Here is a 19,786-nt window from a genome sequence, read left to right on the forward strand (position 1 = left end):
GAATATTTAACTTTTTCAAACTAATTAATTTTGATGATAACCCGTATCGACATATAAAAATTTTCAATCAGAATAAATCTAAAAATATAAACATCTCATCGTCTAATAACCAACTAATGTTCCAAATTTATCATCTCAAATAAAAAAAATACTAATATAAAAATACAAATGTCTCGTCGCCTACCAGCTAACGTCCCAAATTTATCATTAAAAGAAAAATACTTTATAATAAGTTTATCATCTCAAATAAAAAAAAATACTAATATAAAAATACAAACGTCTCGTCGCCTACCAGCTAACGTCCCAAATTTATCATTAAAAGAAAAATACTTTATAATACACCATAATTAGAAATGGAACTATAAAGGTTTGAGAACTACTGAAACATTGTTGCCGCTGTATCATAACCCAGGGCACCTGAAAGTATTTGTTGACATCGATAGAAGTTGTTGGACAATCAATTAATCATCGATGACAATCCTATCACCCGGAAGGATAAATAAAAGGAGACAATCCAGGTTACCATAACGATGAAATGACTGACTAGACTCGATCATGTCCAATGGATCTCACCAAAAATTTCCAACAGATACTACAGTGTAAAACAGGAAATTAAGACAATATAGAGAAGAATAATACAAGTGGGCAACTTTCAATGTGGAACTTCATCTATATGATCTGAATATATCTAGATGTACACAAGAACAAAGCATATACTTGTAACTTTAGGCTAGACAGCATCATTCGATATATTAGTGCTGGCCTGCAATCAAGAATGGAAACAGTGACAAGCACCAATTCATACTTTGCGGGTTTCCTTGATACTGCTTCCATTCAATGCAGTGCGTAGAATATTGCAAAATTTCCTACTTGGCTCCGGTCTGATATGAAGCATCTTTTTGTTCAATAGCATTCTCCATCCATCCAATATAGAAAACATGAGATGTCAAAGAAAAACCATGTATGTAAGACAGCGAAGAGCTTGCAGCTATAAGTCACCAGATAATGCAGTAACACTAATGGGTTGATCGAGGAACTATTCCACTTTTTCCAAAAGCTATCAAGCTTGAAGCACCTGACAGTGCAGAATATGACCCTTCGGCCCACCACGACCTGCAATTGAGGACCAAAGGCTTGCTACAAAGTTCTTCAGTTGTCCTTTCCCTACCATTGCCTCCCACTCGCGAGCACTGGCTGTCACTATGCTATTTCCTGGATTTGCAACATCAACAATACCAATGCTCATATTGTTCCAGATGATGCCAAGCTTACCATCAAGACAAACAAATGATGCAGCTTCATTGGCCTGAGAATTTCCTAGATGAAATTTGCTGTCAATGAACTTGCTCCAAGAATCTGTTGCCCATTCAAAGACTCTAAGCTTGCAGCCATCTCTGCAATCTGTTGTAAAAAGCCGTCCATTTAATGAGATGCAGGGATTTCGCAAGTCGGTAATCAACCCACCATGAATGGTGGACCAGGAGTTGGTAGAAGGTACGTAAACTTTACTCACAACCTGGCGGTGAGAGTCAATCCCTTTGAGAAACCATTTGCCCTCATAAACAACCCCTACAAAGGGCACCATAGCAGTGTCCATTTCAGTGATGAATGTCCACTTGTTTTTGTTAGGATCGTATACTTCAGCTGAATGAAGAATTCTTTGGTTCCCTTCACATTCACCACCAGCAACATAAAGGCAGTTGTTCACGACACATGAGCCAAAAAAATGGCGTCTTCGCAGCATATATGGAGCTCTATGCCATTTGTTTGTCCGAGCATTGAAAAAAACAACACGCCTCATTGATCCCTTTGATGGATCTTTACCTCCAAATAAGTAGAGGTAACAACCATTAAGAACAGCACAACCAAAACCAAGAGCTTCTGAATAATCTGGAGGGAGGGGTGGCAGTGGTTTCCAGATTTGATATATAGGATCGAAGGCGTTCCAAGATACCTTTCCATCACGGTCTCTTCTGATGACATATACCCATTCCTCTGCTATCCCTAGATTTTTCCGGAGGGAATAGAAGTAATTATGAGATAAGAGTTGGTTCCATCTTTTGCAAACTAAGTGAAGGTTATGGTGCTCAGCTCGAGGAACCCGAATCAAACAGGCAATAGCAAGATCATCAGGAAGACCTGGTAAGAGGGGTCCCTGGTTTTTGTTTCTCTCCTTCAGTGTGATATGTTGTCTTGGTCCCATGGGCACAATTTCAGATTGGCCACATAGCTTAGCTCCAGGAACAAACTTTCTGGTCCCTACAACTGTTTTCAAACCAGTGTCTACTTTACAGTAACAGGAAACAGAATCGACCTGCAATTAGCATGACATTGGAACAATTCAAGGACTGCATCTTATAGGGAATGAAAAACAAAACAAGTAAAATATTTGAAAACACTTGTAGATATCCCATCCAATGCAACAGGAAAAGTATGAACATGCTCCAAGCACCTAAAACTATCCAGCAAATGACCAAAAGATTACAGTGATTAGGGGCGCTAAAGGCGAATGATGCAATGCAATGAAGAATTTAGATTTAGCACATGAATTATGCTTGCAATCTACAACAAATTCGACCAATGTAATAGAGGGTTAACTCTCTCTGAGTTACTGAAAAATCAATCAGATACAAGGGATTATCAAAGATCAGTTACTGATCCAAGAATGTAGCTGGTGAAAGTAAACTGCATAAATATGATAAGAGAAGGCTTAGATGATGAGTCTAACTGACAAAAAAATCTATCAAAAGGTTATATCAGTTGGATTCAAACAGATTGGCATTTTCCAATCCCACAACTGTCTAATCAGATTCTAAAAGTTAATAACTAGTCCCATGAAAAAACTTAAAAAACATACAAAATTGGTTTCATTTTCAGAATAAAGATCATCCTCTATCTAGTTTATCATTCGAAATACTTCCAACCATGTGATGAGGGCTCATAGTGAACCTATTTCTAGGTATGGGTTCTTGTCTTCGAGGACAATCAGAACAACAAGAATGTAAATCATATAATAAGTAAAACCTATGCCAGAGAATACAACAATATTTCAATTATGACTTTGGGTATCATAGATACCCTTATTTACAAAGAAGCAATCCCAGCTACAAGTTGAAGCGCCATCTTTAGTCCCTTGTTTATGCCCACTATAACCAATAACTCTATAGCTGTCCAAACAAAGTTAGTGTTGTGCCCGTGATCAATAAACAATATGGATTTAGCTTTGTTTCTCTTCCGAGTATAAATTTGAGGAGAAAATTTTTTGAGAAAAAAAATATTAATCTCAAAGAAACTCTATTCATTTGATGAGTTACATAAAGATTAATTCTAGAAGTAATTAATAAAGGTGGAAAAAAGCCAGATAGGCTAGTATTGTCGGCATTGGACTGTCTGGACTCAGATTTAGATCTTAGACCTACTTGGCGGTTCAATGACTACTTGGCTACGAAATTTGTCAATGGAGTAATACCTCTTGGATAGTTGATTGATTCGGAGGATTGACAAAAAAAAGCTTGCCTAAAACAAGGGGATGATCACATAGAGACCTCCTAGACACTGTAATCTCGAGGATCTTACTCGTCACTAAGACAAGGGAATGATCGTTAAAGATCTTCTGGACATCGTGATCCATGAAGGATCCTAACGACTTACTACCATCTACCATCTCCTAGGAATAGTTTTGCATAAAGGTGGAAAAAAAGCCATATAGGCTGGTAGTGTCAACATTGGAGTGTCTGGACTCAGATTTAGATCTTAGACCTACTTGGTGGTTCAATGACTACCTGCCTGCAAAATTTGTCAAATGGAGTAATACTTCTTGGATAGTTGGTTGATTCGGAGTATCGATAAAAAAAGCTTGCTTAAAACAAGGGGATGATCGCACAGAGACCTCCTAGACACCGTAATCTCGAGGATCTTACTCTTCACCTAGACAAGGGAATGATCGTTAAGGATCTACTGAATGCCATGATCCACGAAGGATCCCAATGACTTACTACCATCTACCACCTCCTAGGAATGGTTTTGCACAACGGATTCTCCTTTGTAATTTATAGCTACTTTCCAAAATGAAGTTTCTAGACTGATAATACTTCTTTAACTATCTTAGGCTTATCTTCTAACGTGTAGGTTAGAAAATCTGGTCCAAAGTGCTTAACTGCTTTAGACTTTTACCGTGACACACACACTTGTTCTAGAAAGCAATATCATGGGTTCTTTTATTGAGAACTCCACTCTTCTCTTGTTTACATTGAAAGGTGTATTCTTTGATTCGATAATTGTCCCTTCATGTATATTAGGAATTCATGATTATGGACAAAAAAAAATCGATATGCACTACTATTATTTGTATAGCCAATGAATAAGCAATCAATTATCTTAGGCCCAGTCTTGATCTATTGAATTTAGGTTAATTTGACCTTAGAGCCTACATATCTGAGATATTTGTAGGAAGACTTATGTCCTTTCCACAACTCATCAGGACTTATGTCTCTATTATTGTTAGGTATCTTATTTAGAATGTATTTGGCGAAGAGAATCACTTCTCTCCATATGTTTTGAGGTAACCTCGTAGCGAATATTGGCTATTAATTTTTCATTCAGTAAAGAAATTGATTAAAGGACAATTTACATACAAAATAGATCGTCCATGTTGCTACTCAATTTCATACAACAACAATAACAACAAAGTCTTATCCCATTAGGTGGGATTGACTATATGAATTCTTTTACGCTATTAGGCTCTATCCTCTAGCTACTATATAATCATCTATGCTTAAATAAATTTTATCTTATTTTATTGTTGCTAACCAAGTCTTTTTTGGTCTTCCTCTTTTTCATTTGATATGCGTATTTGTTATAGTTTCACATTGCCTAACTTAAGGATTTATTGGTGTCTAAGTATATGTCCATACCATCTTAAACGTGTCTCTCGGAGTTTTCCCTCAATCGATGTAACTCCGACTTTCTTTCATGCTCTCATTCCTTATTCTGTCCATCCTCGTATGCCCACACATCGACTTTAACATTCTCATCTCTCTGCTACTCGATTTCATCGGTTAGAAAAATTAATTTTGGTAGCAAAAACAGCTAGATGCAAAGAATATTAGTAAATTATCAAAGGGACAGAAAAGAATCGTAATCATTAACCAATGAAGAATAACCATAAAACCCAGAAATAGTTCCTGTTAAACAATATCCAGTTGTTCCCAGAACGCACACTCAGATGTTCTAGTGGTTCCGCCAAAAAAAACAAAGACAGGTCATTCCTCCTCTCAGATAATCTGAGCAGGATGATACGGTAATTGAAAGTATCAGCCACATGAAACTCATCATAACAATAATCTTTGCATTTTGACACCGAATCTTGGAAAAGGAAAAGAGAGAGAACACTTCCATTCCTCTAATTGTTTAAAGAGTAGCGACGTAAAACACTTTTGAGACAACACAGCTTTTCAGACTACAAACGCATCCCCTGTTCAGCTCCAAAACAAGTAGATTTAGCTAAAAGCAGTGAGAAAAAAGTAGGTCATGACTATATTATGCATTCGAAAGAGCATGATTTATTTGCATCAGCAAAAAAGAGCGACTTACGAATCTCCAACTTACCTCTGATCTTTCGTAAATCGCACAAAAAACATATAAAAGAGGGGGAAAAGTTGTTTTTTGCCAACCATTTCACCGATAATTCCCTAAGTAGAATTCGCTAAGGATCTCACCTAAAAACCCTTGCATAGACAACAAATCCCAATAGGAAAAAGGAAGCGAAGAGGAAATATACCAGCGGAGCTTGTACGCGAACAACGCGGTGCGAGTTGCGCAAGCTTTCCGGCGCCGTCCTTTCCATTCCTCCAACGAAAAACTCCCGACTATGATCAGCAGATCCCTGAGAAGCGGAAAAGGGGAAGAAAGATAGATATGGGGAGGATTTGGTCACGAAATCGAACCTGCCCTCACACTTCTTCTCGATTCCTTATATCTCTCTCGTTGGTCTACTCTGCTCACTGTTTATTTGCTTTGGTGTACCCAGCCTCTTTAGACTTTAGCCCTACTACAAATTTTCGTTTCACCCCATTAATTTATCCTATTTCTAAAACGTTTCTCTCCCATTTCTCTTTCCACTAGTTATGTTTGATAAAGACAACTCGGGTTTTATACCGTGCTAAACATGGCACATGGTCAAAAATGACTCTATAAGTCAACCTACTATTTCAAACAATCAAAATTATCAATTTATCAAACTATCTTCTAAACTTTCAAAATCACTATTAATTTAGGGGTATTTTAGTATGATGATTTTAATTAAAGAGTTTTTTTTTTTTCATGAGATAAAGCTTGTCCTACAGAGTACTCGGGAGATATCAAACTAGAATCAAATTTGGGAGTTAGAAATTTTATAATTGGTATGAAAAATGTGTGTTTATATTGAAAAAAATTGTTATCATAATAATTTTTTAATATCGGTCAATCGTTTTTTTAAAAAAAAATTTAATAACACGGATTGAATATAAAGAGAGATAAATATAAATACATAAATGTTAGATATATGATGGGATAAATTTCAAATCTTCAGTTACTGAGAATCGACTACAAAGATGTCATGCACTCAATATTTATTTTATACCTTAGAGATTATGTGTTTACCGTTATCCTCATTTGTTCTCCATGTTTATACTCTTATAATTTTTTATACTAGAGAATTAAGAAGGAAGACGGCTATCAATTTAGAGAGCCGCTATTAATTCTTTTTGGCTCCATTGATCCTTCTTATCAAAGAGGAGAGTTCTTTTTAAAGGTTAATGAAACAAATCAAATGGCTATAAATTTTAAAATTAAATTAATACTTTACAATAAAATTAATCTTAAACGGACAAATTATTTGGTGAGACCAGTGCACTAATTGAGATAATTCATTTTTTAAATAAAACATAATTGCTATGCTTTAGTTTGTATTTTTAAAATAAAATATTTTTTTCTCGTAATTTCCTTTCATTTAAGTTGTTCCACCAAATAGAATGCAATGAGTTAATTTTATTTATTTTAAATTACAAATTACGTATGAGGTTAAATAATTGAATTTAGTTAATATTTAATCAGTCAACCTATTCAACCAAACCGTTTCCCTGTCCGAAATTATTATTTTAAATATTAAAGAATAAATTTTTTATAGGTAATTGGGTATTTATATTTTAAAATTATTTTTAATTATTAAAACAATACGGTTCGGTGAACAGCAGTGCGATTCATTTTTTTTTCATAAATATCCTTTTACTATATGATATTAGATGGTAGGTATTGAGAAGGACCTAACTTTTCAAACCTGATAAAATGTAGGTCCAGTTTGAATATACATTTTCTAATTAAGTAATTATCCACCTCTTTTACTGTCAAGTCTCACCGGAGGTTCGCAGCTCAAACTTGTACCCACGGAATCGATCCCACTTCCTACGATCCGATCGTTACCCGATTCAAACATTTCTACGGGGAATCGATCCGTCGAAGAAACTTCCAAGCGATCGCGATCCGTTCAGTCCGCCGCCACCGCCGCCTCCTTCTCAGGCGTTTTCTGCGCTGAGATTGGCGGCGGGTTCATTCGGGAGGATCAGAGAAGCTTTGTTGAAGTTGAAGGGTTCCTTGAGTCGGTGTAGGAAGGTAGGGAGCGAGGGAGGATGGCGTCTGAGAAGGTGGCTCGTACGTCGGCGCCCTCAGCCCGCCGAGATCCCTACGAGGTGCTTTGCGTATCGAGAGACTCGTCCGATCAGGAGATCAAAACTGCCTACCGGAAGCTTGCTCTCAAGTGAGCCCTCTTCTCCTCTGTTCCTTTCGTAACTACGTCTCCAAGGCAATAATCTTATACGCTGTTTCAGTTTCATGACTTTATCTAGTTGTTCTCCTTGCTTTTCTTGTACATGTGTGCTTAAATAAAGTGGGTGTTTTTTGTCTTAAAATTGGGAGAAGTCTTCTTCCTGTTTGCTAAAAGTGCAGAGTATTTATGATATCTACTCTATATGGAGTCTTCATCGAGTCTAAGAAATGTATGGTTACTTGACTCTTTTGTATGAAATCTACTCCATATGGAGCGGCCGGTCGCAACGGCCTGGCCAAGCTAGCGTGAGGACTTGGCCAAGCCCATGACGGCCACACCTGGCTGCAGGCTCTTCGTGAGTCAACAATGGCCTTGCAGTTAGGCGAGGCCGCAACCAGGTGATGCTGCGGTCAGGGGAGGCTGTTGTTACCTTGTTAAGGCCTTGCGGCTATGTGAGGCCACTGCGACCTTGTGGAGGTCTCGCGGCTAGTTGAGGCTATGAGAGGCCTCATGGCTTGGCAAGGCCTCCGTGACCTCGCAGAAAGCTCACGATCATTTGGTTGATCATCGGGTTGTTCGGAATCATTGGAATTTTGGTAAAGGAAGGAAAGAAATTGGTTCCTACGCAATCCACCATCATGTTGGTGCTGAAGTGTTTTGGTGCTGGTCGGCAGACGAATGGTAAATTCCTGGTGTCGACTGACATTTCTCGACACCTGAATCCTTGTTGCTAACATATTGTTATCAAGGCCTTGTTTTTGCAAGAACAAAAGAAAAGAAATTTGAATTTACACGTTGTGCCTACACCCCCTGCAAATGCACAACAATCTCAGCAAAGCTCTGTGAAATGTCTAAATGGTATTAATAAGGTGCAATAATAACATTAGATAGTCTAGAACAGACTCAATATCTTTATAATTGAGTCACTCCCAGACTTAGTATTGAGTCACTCTGAGACTTAGTAACACCTGAAATCCACTTGTTTCAAAAGTGAGTAGGCAAGAAAAGCTTCTATCACTTCTTTAAATAGGTGCTCAAGCTCAAATGTTAGAGTGACGAGTGCACCAACATTTTTCTCATGCTTATTATCAATGTGTAAAGAAATCTTTATGAATGCGCATGGGAGCTCCTTTTTTATGCTTGCTGTTTGACTTAATTTGTGCAGATGGAATGGTAGGAGAGTGGTAATGCTGTAACAAAATTAAACCCTTAAATTACAAATAAAAGTAGGATGAAATTGATGAAACATGGGATAATTATGTCCAAGAGAACCTCAAACAGGGATTAATCAGAGGGAACTTTTGTTAACTGAAAAGATCAGGAAATATATTAAGATCACAACACTTTTATAGACCGTGCTCCCTAATTAAGATAGGAAAGAAATACCATTAATTGGGAATGGAGAAGACAATAATCCCATAAACTCCTACCAAATTAAAAGATATTCTCTAAAGTAACACATCCAAAAATTGCTTAACACCCCAAAATAAAGACAATTACCAACATTGTCATTTCCTTAAAAGCTATTCCTCATAGAGACGCATTGTTTATTTTGGTGCTGCATCACTGTTTTTTTATTTTTGGATTATTTGGTTTCTTTTATGCTTTTGAAGCACTCTCTAATATTGCTATTTCATTATTCTATTTTCTATTTCATTATCATGAAACATTTGCTGTTTTATTTTTGCAACTACACAGAATTTAATATTGTTTATTTCCGTTGACTCTTGGTTTTCTTGCTTGAGTATTGATAGTTACACATATTCATCACTTAATGGGTTTTCTCCTTTAGCTTTTCATCTCACATTGGAAATGACTAAATCTTGTAACAATAGGTACCATCCTGACAAAAATGCTAGCAATTCTGAAGCTTCTGAGCTTTTCAAAGAAGTTGCATATTCCTACAGTATCTTGTCTGATCCAGAGAAAAGAAGGCAATACGATGCTGCTGGTTTTGAGGTCGGTGTTGTTGACAATTAAGTCTAACTTAAGCAAGAATATAAGTTCATGCACTTTCTTTGCATAGCATGTGTCTAGTATGCTTATCCTTAAGCCTATCCATTTTGAAGTTGCTCCTAGCCCCTCAGGCCCAGGACTTGTGGACTGTTGTCAGTTGATAGGCTTGATTTTGCATGAAAATGCTGCTAAAATAGACTCTAGAAACCTGCATTATTGTGATCTCCATATTGGGTTGAACATCATAGCAATTACAATATTTCTTCCTAGTAGTATAAGTATTATAACCAGATAATCATGTGAGTACAAACTATTATGCCTTTTGATTTGTTCTTTTTTGTCATGCAAGATTGTTGATTGTCGTGCCTAGCCTGCTAGCTTAAACTGCATACCAACTATAACTCAAATTTCCAACAAGATTGTGTTATGTGGATGAAAATGAAGAATCTGATAAATCAGATTGTTTTAAACTTGATGCTGAAGATGAATGTGATGATAACTCAATTCTGAGAACCTGGAAGTTGGATTTCTAGCTTCATGTTACCTTATGAGAAGACAGTACCACAGTTTCTGAGTGATAAGGATTTGAAAGATACATCAACCATGAAACCAGACTAGGGTTCCATAATTATAGTTGTATATAAAGCATATGATAACTGAGCAGATTGTTGTAGACATAAATAGTTATCTTGTTATTGCAGTTTGCAACTGTAATAAATACTTGATCCCGGGGTAACAAAATTGGTCTAGGACATTTGCCCTGGCAGAAATTCCAACATTGATGGGCAAGGGAGTCTCACTTTGGGCAGCCTTTCCAGCATGCCAAAATTATTCCCGTGAATTAAATCCTTATCACCAATATCATTAAAGAGCATAGATGGGAGCGTGCCTCATGCTTAGCATTAGCCTATGACTGAGAAGTTGAGGTGCTTGAAGCTCATTCAGCTTCATCTTTTTTTTCCCTATAATGTCTTTGATGCTGAGGTTTCCTTTGATCTAATCCAACACTTCCTATTGGTTGCTCAACATAACAAGTAGGCAATCAATTCACTTACACCAAATGATAAAATCAGCTCAGCTTAGTTCCTGTTAAATAACAAAGGAAAACATGCCTATTGTAACTTCTGTCATTCCGTGATTGACCTATATTTCTTACATTCTTATGCTCTCAAACTGTACTCTTGTCTCATATTTTGATTGAATACTCTTTTATCAACTAACCATACATCCAAGTTGAGTTTCTTAGAATTAACAATACCATCAACTGAGTTTTTGGTCTGTTTCTTTCTGTAGGTCTACTTTTTAACCTCAGTCAGGTTTATTAGAAAAAGTCTGACATGTCCCTTTTAGTAGCTTATTGATATTTCTTTTGTGTCCCAAACTATTACTCGTTCACTTGTATCATTGTTTTGCATGAAAATCTTTATGAATAGGAGAATCAGTATTGTCCTGTGTGGGATCCATATTCCGTCAAGTCAATTATTTGCAATGATGTAATGCTCTCAAAAACCACTTTGTTTATACGGGTTATCTTGGCTTAGGCTTTGGAAAGTGAGGGCATGGATATGGAAATTGACTTGTCGAACCTTGGAACTTTCAACACAATGTTTGCAGCTCTTTTCAGGTGATATTCAAACAATGTTATAGCCATGGGAACCAATTATCATGCTATTTCCTTCTTAATAATGTTCTAATTTGTGGAAGTTATTAGCAAACTTGGAGTTCCTATCAAAACTACAATTTCTGCTGCTGTCCTTGAAGAAGCGCTAAAAGGAACTATCACAGTCAGACCGCTTGCTCTTGAAACATCATTCAATGGAAAAGTATTCATTTTTTGTATCTTGTATTTGACTGAAAGTCATATCTACATTGAACTTCCTTTCTTTTTTTTTTCAATATTGGTGTAGGTGGATAAGCAATGTGCTCATTTTTTTGGTGTCACAATTAATGATCAACAAGCCCAGGCAGGGATTGTTGTGAGAGTAACTTCTGCAGCACAAAGTAAATTTAAGGTGAAGAACATAGACAATTAGCATAAGTATTTATGATATTTGAACTCTCATTAACCAATTATTGGCTCATGTGCTCTTTGTTTATTGTTGTCTTTGTTACTCTGCAAAGCTAATTTTTCTGTTTTGTTGCCTCAGCTACTTTATTTTGAGGAAGCAAATGGTAGCTATGATTTAGCTTTACAGGTATTACCTGTTTTTTTTTTTTTAGATTTATGCTCTCCAATTGCTATAACATAATATGTGTGGATTTTTTTAAGCTATATTGTTCTTGTTCCTTTTTGATATTGTTCATTTACCTAATAGAAGAATATATTATCAACACTTTATGGAGGAAAATATATTTGGATTACACTTGATTCCATAAAGGAAACATGTCTGGATGATATTCACATAGGGTCTCAGCTTTTGATGACTATAAAGTATAGCTTTCTGCCTTTAGGTTTTATTCTTAAGCATCCAAGGTTATGATTTGCTACTTTGGGACGCCCAACTCATATAACTGTAGACTATGTTATCTTAACAGATGCCCATCATAATTTAGAAAAACCTTAGTTAGCCTTTGGTACTTAAATGAAAGATGCAAAAACTGATTCTGTTTCTACCTAGTTAGTCTGTATTTTTCACTAGAACATTCTTGTTGCAGTTCTTTGTTTGGCCATGGGAGCTAGAAGTCTGTGAAGGGTTATTTGATTATCTAAACTATAGTACTTTCCTGTGTAGTTAAGAACTCTATCCTTATGTCAGATTCTCCAGCTAGACATACTACCATTCTTTGGTCATGTGAACAATAATTTTTAGTTGAGGCAGCAAGTTTTAGTTGCCATATATTCAGATGATAGTCTGAGTACTGCACACTCTGTCATTCACTGGAGAAAAGAAGGCACATGCAAGTGGCATACATTTAGCTATATGGTACCAGATGTCACCATATACCAACACAGCCCTTATCCTATAGTTGTCTTTTGCCGGATGGGTGGATTGGGTTGCTCCCCAAAACATAAAAAGGTAATTTCTTCCAGGAAATGTTTGGTTGCTGCCTGCTAGACATTTACTGCTAGACAAACTTCAACACTTTAGACATTCTTGAGTTTGAGTGATTTGATTGGTAATGACATTATGACACGATGCAGCAAATTGCCAACTAATACATATGATTCAATCAATAAATGAAATTAGCAAATAGTCAAATTTGGTTTTTTGTGCATGGCACAAAGGGATTAATCCTATATACATACTAGGTAATTGCTGGTTTACTATTTATCTGCATAACTAGATTCTTTCATCAAGTCATCACTTTTGCTTATGACAATCCCCTTGTTATTTTTTCTTCTAGCCAAAAATTTAGGGATTCTTCTAACTTGCACTATAAATCATAGTTCAATAGAATATTTCTAATGCTTATTTTTTTATTTCATTTTAAATTTGCATAGTCAGTAGCATGTTGAGCATATAATATTTCACGTTTATGATAAAGTAATGCCATATTACTACTGTTCTATATTTTTTTATTAAGGAATTTTATGTTGCGTCTCGGATATGATGACAATTTTAATCATCCAATGTTGCTAAGTTTTATATATCTATTTGTTTTGTTCACCTTCAGGAAGACAGTGAGAAGACTGGCAAAGCAACATCTGCAGGGATGTACTTTTTACACTTTCAAGTTTATCATATGGACTCTGTGGTTAACACGGTTAGCTCATCAACTGCGTTTGAATCCTTATCATTGCAAAGAATAGATGGAAATACCCAGTAGAAGAATTTTTGTTTATTTTTTTTTGTACAGTTAGCCATGGCAAAAGATCCTGAAGCTGCCTTTTTTAAAAAGTTGGAAGGTCTCCAGCCATGCGAGGTGTCTGAATTAAAACCTGGCACCCACATATTTGCTGTTTATGGTATGTAATGTTTTCCCATTTTTCCCCGGTATTATATCTTGGTTCATTCAATTGTTCCTTATATTATTCAACTCTCTTCTCCAGGTGATAATTTTTTTAAACCTGCCACATATACCATTGAGGCAGTGTGTGCTAAATCATATGGAGATACCACAGAGAAACTAAAAGAAATTGAGTCCAAACTTTTAGCAAAGAGAACTGAGTTAAGGCAATTTGAAATAGATTATAGAAAGGTACACATTGTTATTCTTAGGCATCATAATTACAATATTCTCGTGTATTGATTCTATATTTCCTTGTGGTCATTTAGGCACTTGCACAATTTCAGGAGGTATCAAACAAGTATATCCAAGAAAAACAATGTGTAAGTACTTGACTTAATTTCACAGAATCACTTAATTTTCAGAATGTTATATCCTTGATCTTGATATCGAGAAATCCATATCATACAGTTAAGATAGTGTTTGTCTACATACACGAATGATTTCTCGTTTCCGCTCTTCCTAGATTTTAGTAAATTGATTGCAATACTTAATTTCTTTATTATCTTTCTTCTGATTTGAACTTTTGCTAACTTCATAATCCTTATACATAATTTTCCTTTGCAAGTGCAATTCTGGAACTTTGTGGGCCAAGTTCAGTTCATGATACCTCTAATTAATAGAAAATTTTGGTTGAGCCTAAAATTTCTGTCTGATACTTGTCATGTCATTAAACTGAGTCTTTTGACTAGAAAAGTTGGCGAATGCACTATCATGACCTAGGGTATACTTCCACATTCAAGGAGATATCTTCATAGTGACAAGCTCTAGTTTGATCTTTGTATAGATCAACATATCATCATAATAAACCAAAATAAATTCTCCCATAAATCATTTGAGAGCCGAAATGATGACCAGCCATTCATACTTTGATCTTAAAAGTTGTCTTCTACTATTACTCCCCCATCCCCTACCCCCTCCCTCTTGAACTTTGATAACTCTTTATGCTCCCTTGGTGACATTTGGTAGTGAGATAAGTCAAGTACAATGCCACATGGAATCAAATAAATGTGATGTTGCATATGTCATAGGGGTGAAAGTGCTCTTGGGAGTTCTTCTGGTATTAAATTTTTTAATTGAGAAAGCAATTTAGCAATTTTCTCTGGAACATCAAGAGCATCTTCTTCTTTTACTTGAATTGTCATTGATTTACCAATTTCATATGTCCCCTCGGGATGGTCTGATGGCTAGCGCATGAGGTGCTGTCAACTTGAGGTCTCAGGTTCGAATCTCGGCATAGCCGAGGTAAATGTCCCTTTTGCCAACTTGAATTGTCATTGACACAAAACCCTCAATGCAAAATAATAAGCTTGTTTTATCATGGAACACTATTAAAGGAACCATTTTCAAAGGATTCAAGGTAATCTTCACTCCTTTCACCAAGGAATAAGTGTTCTCCCTCCCAAGATACTTTTAGTGTTTGGGGGTGATCTACACATTTCAATTTCAACTTGTTCACCATGACCTTTGAATCACCGAATTTGTCACATTCATAAGGGATCACAAATATACCCCTCTTCCATTTCTTCATTATAGATCGGCAGCCAAAGTGTGTCACGTCTAAAACACTTGAAACTTGTGGCTTTCTCCTCCCCGTTGTATTTGTTGGCAGCCAAAGTGTTCAATGTAGCACGTCTTTCCTATTTGTCTTTGCCAAACTTTAACACCTCCGCTCTCTTATAAGAGTCTTATTTGAGTTTCTCTGCTCTGTCTTTTGATAAGTGTCCTGCAAAGTTAGCAGCGAATGACTCATCAATTCCCCTTCAAAGAAGATTTCAGCCAACCTACTGCCTACATAATAAGCCACAAATTTGCTGTTATTCTCTTTTAAGGTTTATATGAATGAGTAGCTTGTAGAATTGCTTTGTGTATTCTGCCACTGATTCATCAGCCTGTTAATAGAGTTGGCGGAGTCCTTGGTACAAAGCTTGAACATAATCCTTCGGTAGAAACTTCTCATCCAATCTTAGACTTCATTTCAGCTTATGTTCACCCCTTGGAAGTCTTATATCTCTCTACTTCTTTAGATCCTTTCACTCAAAGAATGCCTCCAAAGAAGCCACCTTATCAACATATGCATCTAGGTTGAGTTTACATTTAGATTCAACACGTCTATTTGGATGCTTTGTCAACCCTTCAAGAGTCCTAGCCAATACCTACTAATTTCAGCAGATATCATCATCTTGATACTCTGTCTCTTCTTGTAGAGTTTGTGGAGGAGTACACCTCATCATTATGAGAATACCTCCCACCTTGTCAACTTTGTGGTAGTGAGTTGTAGATGTTGTCTCCTTGATCATGACCCTTAAGCAGACCTTCCATCTTGTCAGTTTTGTGGGTGGAAAGTTTCTCATGATTCTCTTCATCATCTCTTGCTTGGTTCATAAAAATTAACTCATCAATATCTACTTGAAGATCTTCATTTTCGCACCTTGTCTCTGCGCCATAGTTCACTCTACAAGAATTTTTTTGCTTTTGTTCCAAGTTGATGTTAGCAAAATTTAGTTGCAACTTGGACATCCAAGGCAGTGGGTTCACTCAGTGACGGATCCAGGATTTCAAGCATGGAGGGGCGATCGCGAGCAAATGACTCATCGTTCGACACGTTTAAAAAAGAAAAAGAATAATAGAAACACATGAACAAGAGAACGAAGAACAGAGAACGATTTATGCATGGAACAAGGGGCAATATCCTTCATCTTCGCTGGTGAAATCCCATAATATTAGGGGTTCCATCGCCGGCAAGGGGGGCGACCGCCGATGCCGCCCCCCTTGTGGATCCGCCCCTGGGTTCACTAGAGGTAGCAAATAGGATGGGCTGCTTGTAACATGGCTCGATTTGTCAAAGGATTGGTTGTATCCCTACCTATCCCATGGGTTGAGATGGGCCATTGCTTCTAAGCCTGTGTGCTTGGCACAACATATGTTCATGGGCGTGTTGAGCATGATACATGACCCTGCTCAACACAGTCCTTGTGTTAAGCATGAGCCAAATGGATTATCTTGTCACCAATTTAACTAAAATGCCTGCAAACTTTTAAAATAACTGCATATTTTTTATTAAGCCTAAAATTATCAAAAATGACTCAATTTTTTTGTAAATTGTAAAATTAAGATGCATCAGATTATTCATATTGTATGAAAGTTAAGATGCAATCTTGTAAATATTGTTTTTCCTATTTTTAATTTTTTTCTTTAATTTTTAGATTTTTAAATTATTTTTATACTTTAAATTTAATTTTTGTAATTCTCCTAGGGCTTACATGAGATCGGTGCTCATATGTCTAGGCTTAGGTTGGGTCCGAGTCGGCATAGGCATGGTGTTCACTTGCCCATGCTTGGGCAGGGCAGTGGTCGGACGGATTAAAGCTGGTTTTCAGGGATGTGCTTGGCATGGCTAGTCTGGAGCCATATTGGGCCAAGCATGATACAAAGAAAACCTGGCCTAATGGGCTCATGCTGAACCTGACTCAAGCACCATCCGTTGCCCCCTTGGTTTCATACCAAGAAAATAGTAGAGAATGGGAAAAGAAGATGAGGTGATTGCCATGAATTATTTATTGGGTAGTGGAATCTCTCATGTCACCCAGTGTGGAATCACTCAGACATCCAAGCTACACACTTAGCTGTTAGTTGAGGAAAGAAAAACAAAAATTTATCCCAAGGAATGAGGTTTCCTTTCCTCAAGTTATAGTATACATGGAGGAGAAAAGGAAACAAACGAAGTCTAAACTTCTTACAACAATAAAGAACTTTGGACTAGGCTACCCAGTAAGAACAAAAAACTTGCTTTGAAGTGGTAAAATGGTATTATAATTGTGAGTGGCCGACTGCTCTTTTCTTTGATTTTACTTACCTCATCAAGCAACATGGGGTTTGGGCAGCATCAATATCTCTATCCGAGATCCTTTTGAATTTATAAACATTTTCTGCTTGTTCTCTCGCAGTCATAATACTTGTCTTATGCATCTTCATGAATTCAATTGCCAGATTTTGTTAATTGAGACATCATGTTTCAGCCTTGAATGAGTTTAGTTCACTCCTGAGATTTGTGTGCTTCTCTATTTATGTTCTGTTAATTTCAGGTGGATGAGCTATTGAAAGAGAGGGAGGATGTACACTCCACCTTCACGGTACAAAGTGGTGTGGCCAACGGGGATGTTAGTAGTAGTAGAAAAACTCCTAGTGAGGATTATAAACTTGATAGCCCAAATGGGAGTCCTGATGCTAAAGATAAATCCAACAAAAAGAAATGGTTTAGTTTCAACGGTAGCCGGTCTGATAAGAAAGGCTGACGACATCAGACTCTCTAAATTGTTGTTTTATGGATTGCGCTAGTCCTACGCTAGAACGCTGTCAGTATTCATTGTTTCCCTCATGTAAAATCACTCTGTCAAACTCTTCCTCTCCTGGTTTTTTAGCTCTTTGTATTTGTGAGGTATGCTGACGCATAAATTTCTCCCTTCCGCCTGTTGTATCCTGTATTTGTTTATAAAATTAGTTTTTGGATTTTGTTTGTTCACTATTGATGAGGTTGACTTGTTAACTCTAGTTTGATTCTTTTGGTTCTTATGTAAAATGTAAATCATTTTGTTCAAAATTTGCCCGGGTGTGTAAATCGTTCTGCCATTTCTATTTTTATTTGATTTAATTTAATTTTTTATTATGCCAATGATTAATGAACCATCCTAATTGATCTGTAGGGTACCTAGCTATTATTTATACATTGCTGTAAAATTTCTCCATGAACTCTTTTGTTATCTTATATACACCACGTTGAAAGTAAAACAATTTACACATCTTTTCACTCTAAAAAAAAAAAAAAATTCTTAATAACTCTTTCATTAGTTCCACACTTTTTATTATATATTAATGAAATTATATTAATTAAAGTATTTTAACATTAAAATATTAAAATAGAGTCATTAGGATAAAGTACCTGACTTTTAAAAATCTGAATTATTTGGATTTTTGAAAATTCGAATTGTTTGGATTTTCGAGTGGCCCTATGAAAAAAATTAATTTAATTTAATTTTATACTTATCTTAGTAAAAAAATTAAGAAAAGTATATTTTTTAACACTGTAGGCCTAAAATATTTATAGAAGATTCTTTGATCATAGTGTTGTCAATTCTAAGACGTGGGACTAAAGAGAACTATATTTTTTTTATATAAAACAATCAAAGAAAATTAAGAAAAATTCATAATAATATGTCGCAGCTGAGTCTCGAACTCTAGATCTTGGAATTACTAATAAATCTTGGAATTATTTTTAGTGTGAATAGAAAAAAAATATTAACATAAATTCATTTTAGGCTTCATCAAAATTAGTTAATAAAGGAGGAAGATTTTTAATAAAATAGTAAAATATATATATAATTCTCTCACCTTTTTATTCTATAATTACATATAATTAAATTTTAAATTCATAAATTATTAATCAGAAATTATTTTTTAAAATATTTTAATAATTTTATTTTTAAAATTAGAAATAAAATTATTTAATAAAAATTTTAAAAAAAAAGACAACGAAGAGTTCACGGAGCCGCTTCCTCATAATTATTAATTACACTAAAGAACTGCCTCCAGTATGGGAGGGAGCGATCGCTGGTGCCACGTCTGAATGCTCCAAGGAACCATCTGTTTATGCCGTCAAGAAAACCTTAACAAGGAGAGAGCTCTATGAAATAACTGATCCATCATTTCTTATCAGCGTGTTCAATTACCTGTATTATCCTTATCAGCTCAAATTTTAATTTAGTTAATATTTTGTATTAACAGAACCAAAGAGTGATTGAACATAATAGATATCACAGATCTATATGTTATGAATGTCAAATTTGGAGTGAACTTCGTTCAATTATACAAACACTGCATGAGAAATAGTGATTGCTGATTGAAATTAAATTTTCATTCCTAAATTTAGCCTCGGAACTACATGAATTGCTGATTGAAATTAAATTTTCATTCCTAAATTTAGCCTCCGAATTAAATTTTCGTCGCAAAATTTAGTCATGAAATTTTAATTCTATTGCTAAATAATTAAATTTTTGTCGTTATATGTAGCTACAAAAATTT

General features: G+C 35.9%; 2 protein-coding genes across 2 annotated transcripts; one reads left to right on the top strand and one right to left on the bottom strand.

Moving 5' to 3' along the window:
- Nucleotides 1-600: 600 nt before the first annotated feature.
- On the bottom strand, nt 601-6,013 carry LOC121976827 (F-box/kelch-repeat protein At1g55270-like). The gene is made up of 2 exons (XM_042529194.1): nt 5,780-6,013; nt 601-2,314 (listed from the first exon to the last, which is right to left on the bottom strand). Exons 1-2 carry the CDS (start codon nt 5,843-5,845, stop codon nt 1,061-1,063), a joined length of 1,320 nt encoding a protein of 439 aa, XP_042385128.1. The 5' UTR covers nt 5,846-6,013; the 3' UTR covers nt 601-1,060.
- Nucleotides 6,014-7,390: 1,377 nt separating this feature from the next.
- On the top strand, nt 7,391-18,233 carry LOC121976828 (chaperone protein dnaJ 15-like). The gene is made up of 11 exons (XM_042529195.1): nt 7,391-7,795; nt 9,640-9,763; nt 11,302-11,384; nt 11,472-11,583; nt 11,668-11,772; nt 11,908-11,955; nt 13,376-13,465; nt 13,559-13,667; nt 13,752-13,900; nt 13,978-14,031; nt 17,794-18,233. The coding sequence occupies exons 1-11, from the start codon at nt 7,668-7,670 to the stop codon at nt 18,001-18,003; spliced, it is 1,212 nt and encodes a 403-aa protein (XP_042385129.1). The 5' UTR covers nt 7,391-7,667; the 3' UTR covers nt 18,004-18,233.
- Nucleotides 18,234-19,786: the final 1,553 nt, after the last annotated feature.

The sequence above is a fragment of the Zingiber officinale genome, chromosome 4B (genome assembly GCF_018446385.1).
Source record: "Zingiber officinale cultivar Zhangliang chromosome 4B, Zo_v1.1, whole genome shotgun sequence".
In the NCBI taxonomy this organism is placed as follows: Eukaryota; Viridiplantae; Streptophyta; class Magnoliopsida; order Zingiberales; family Zingiberaceae; genus Zingiber; species Zingiber officinale.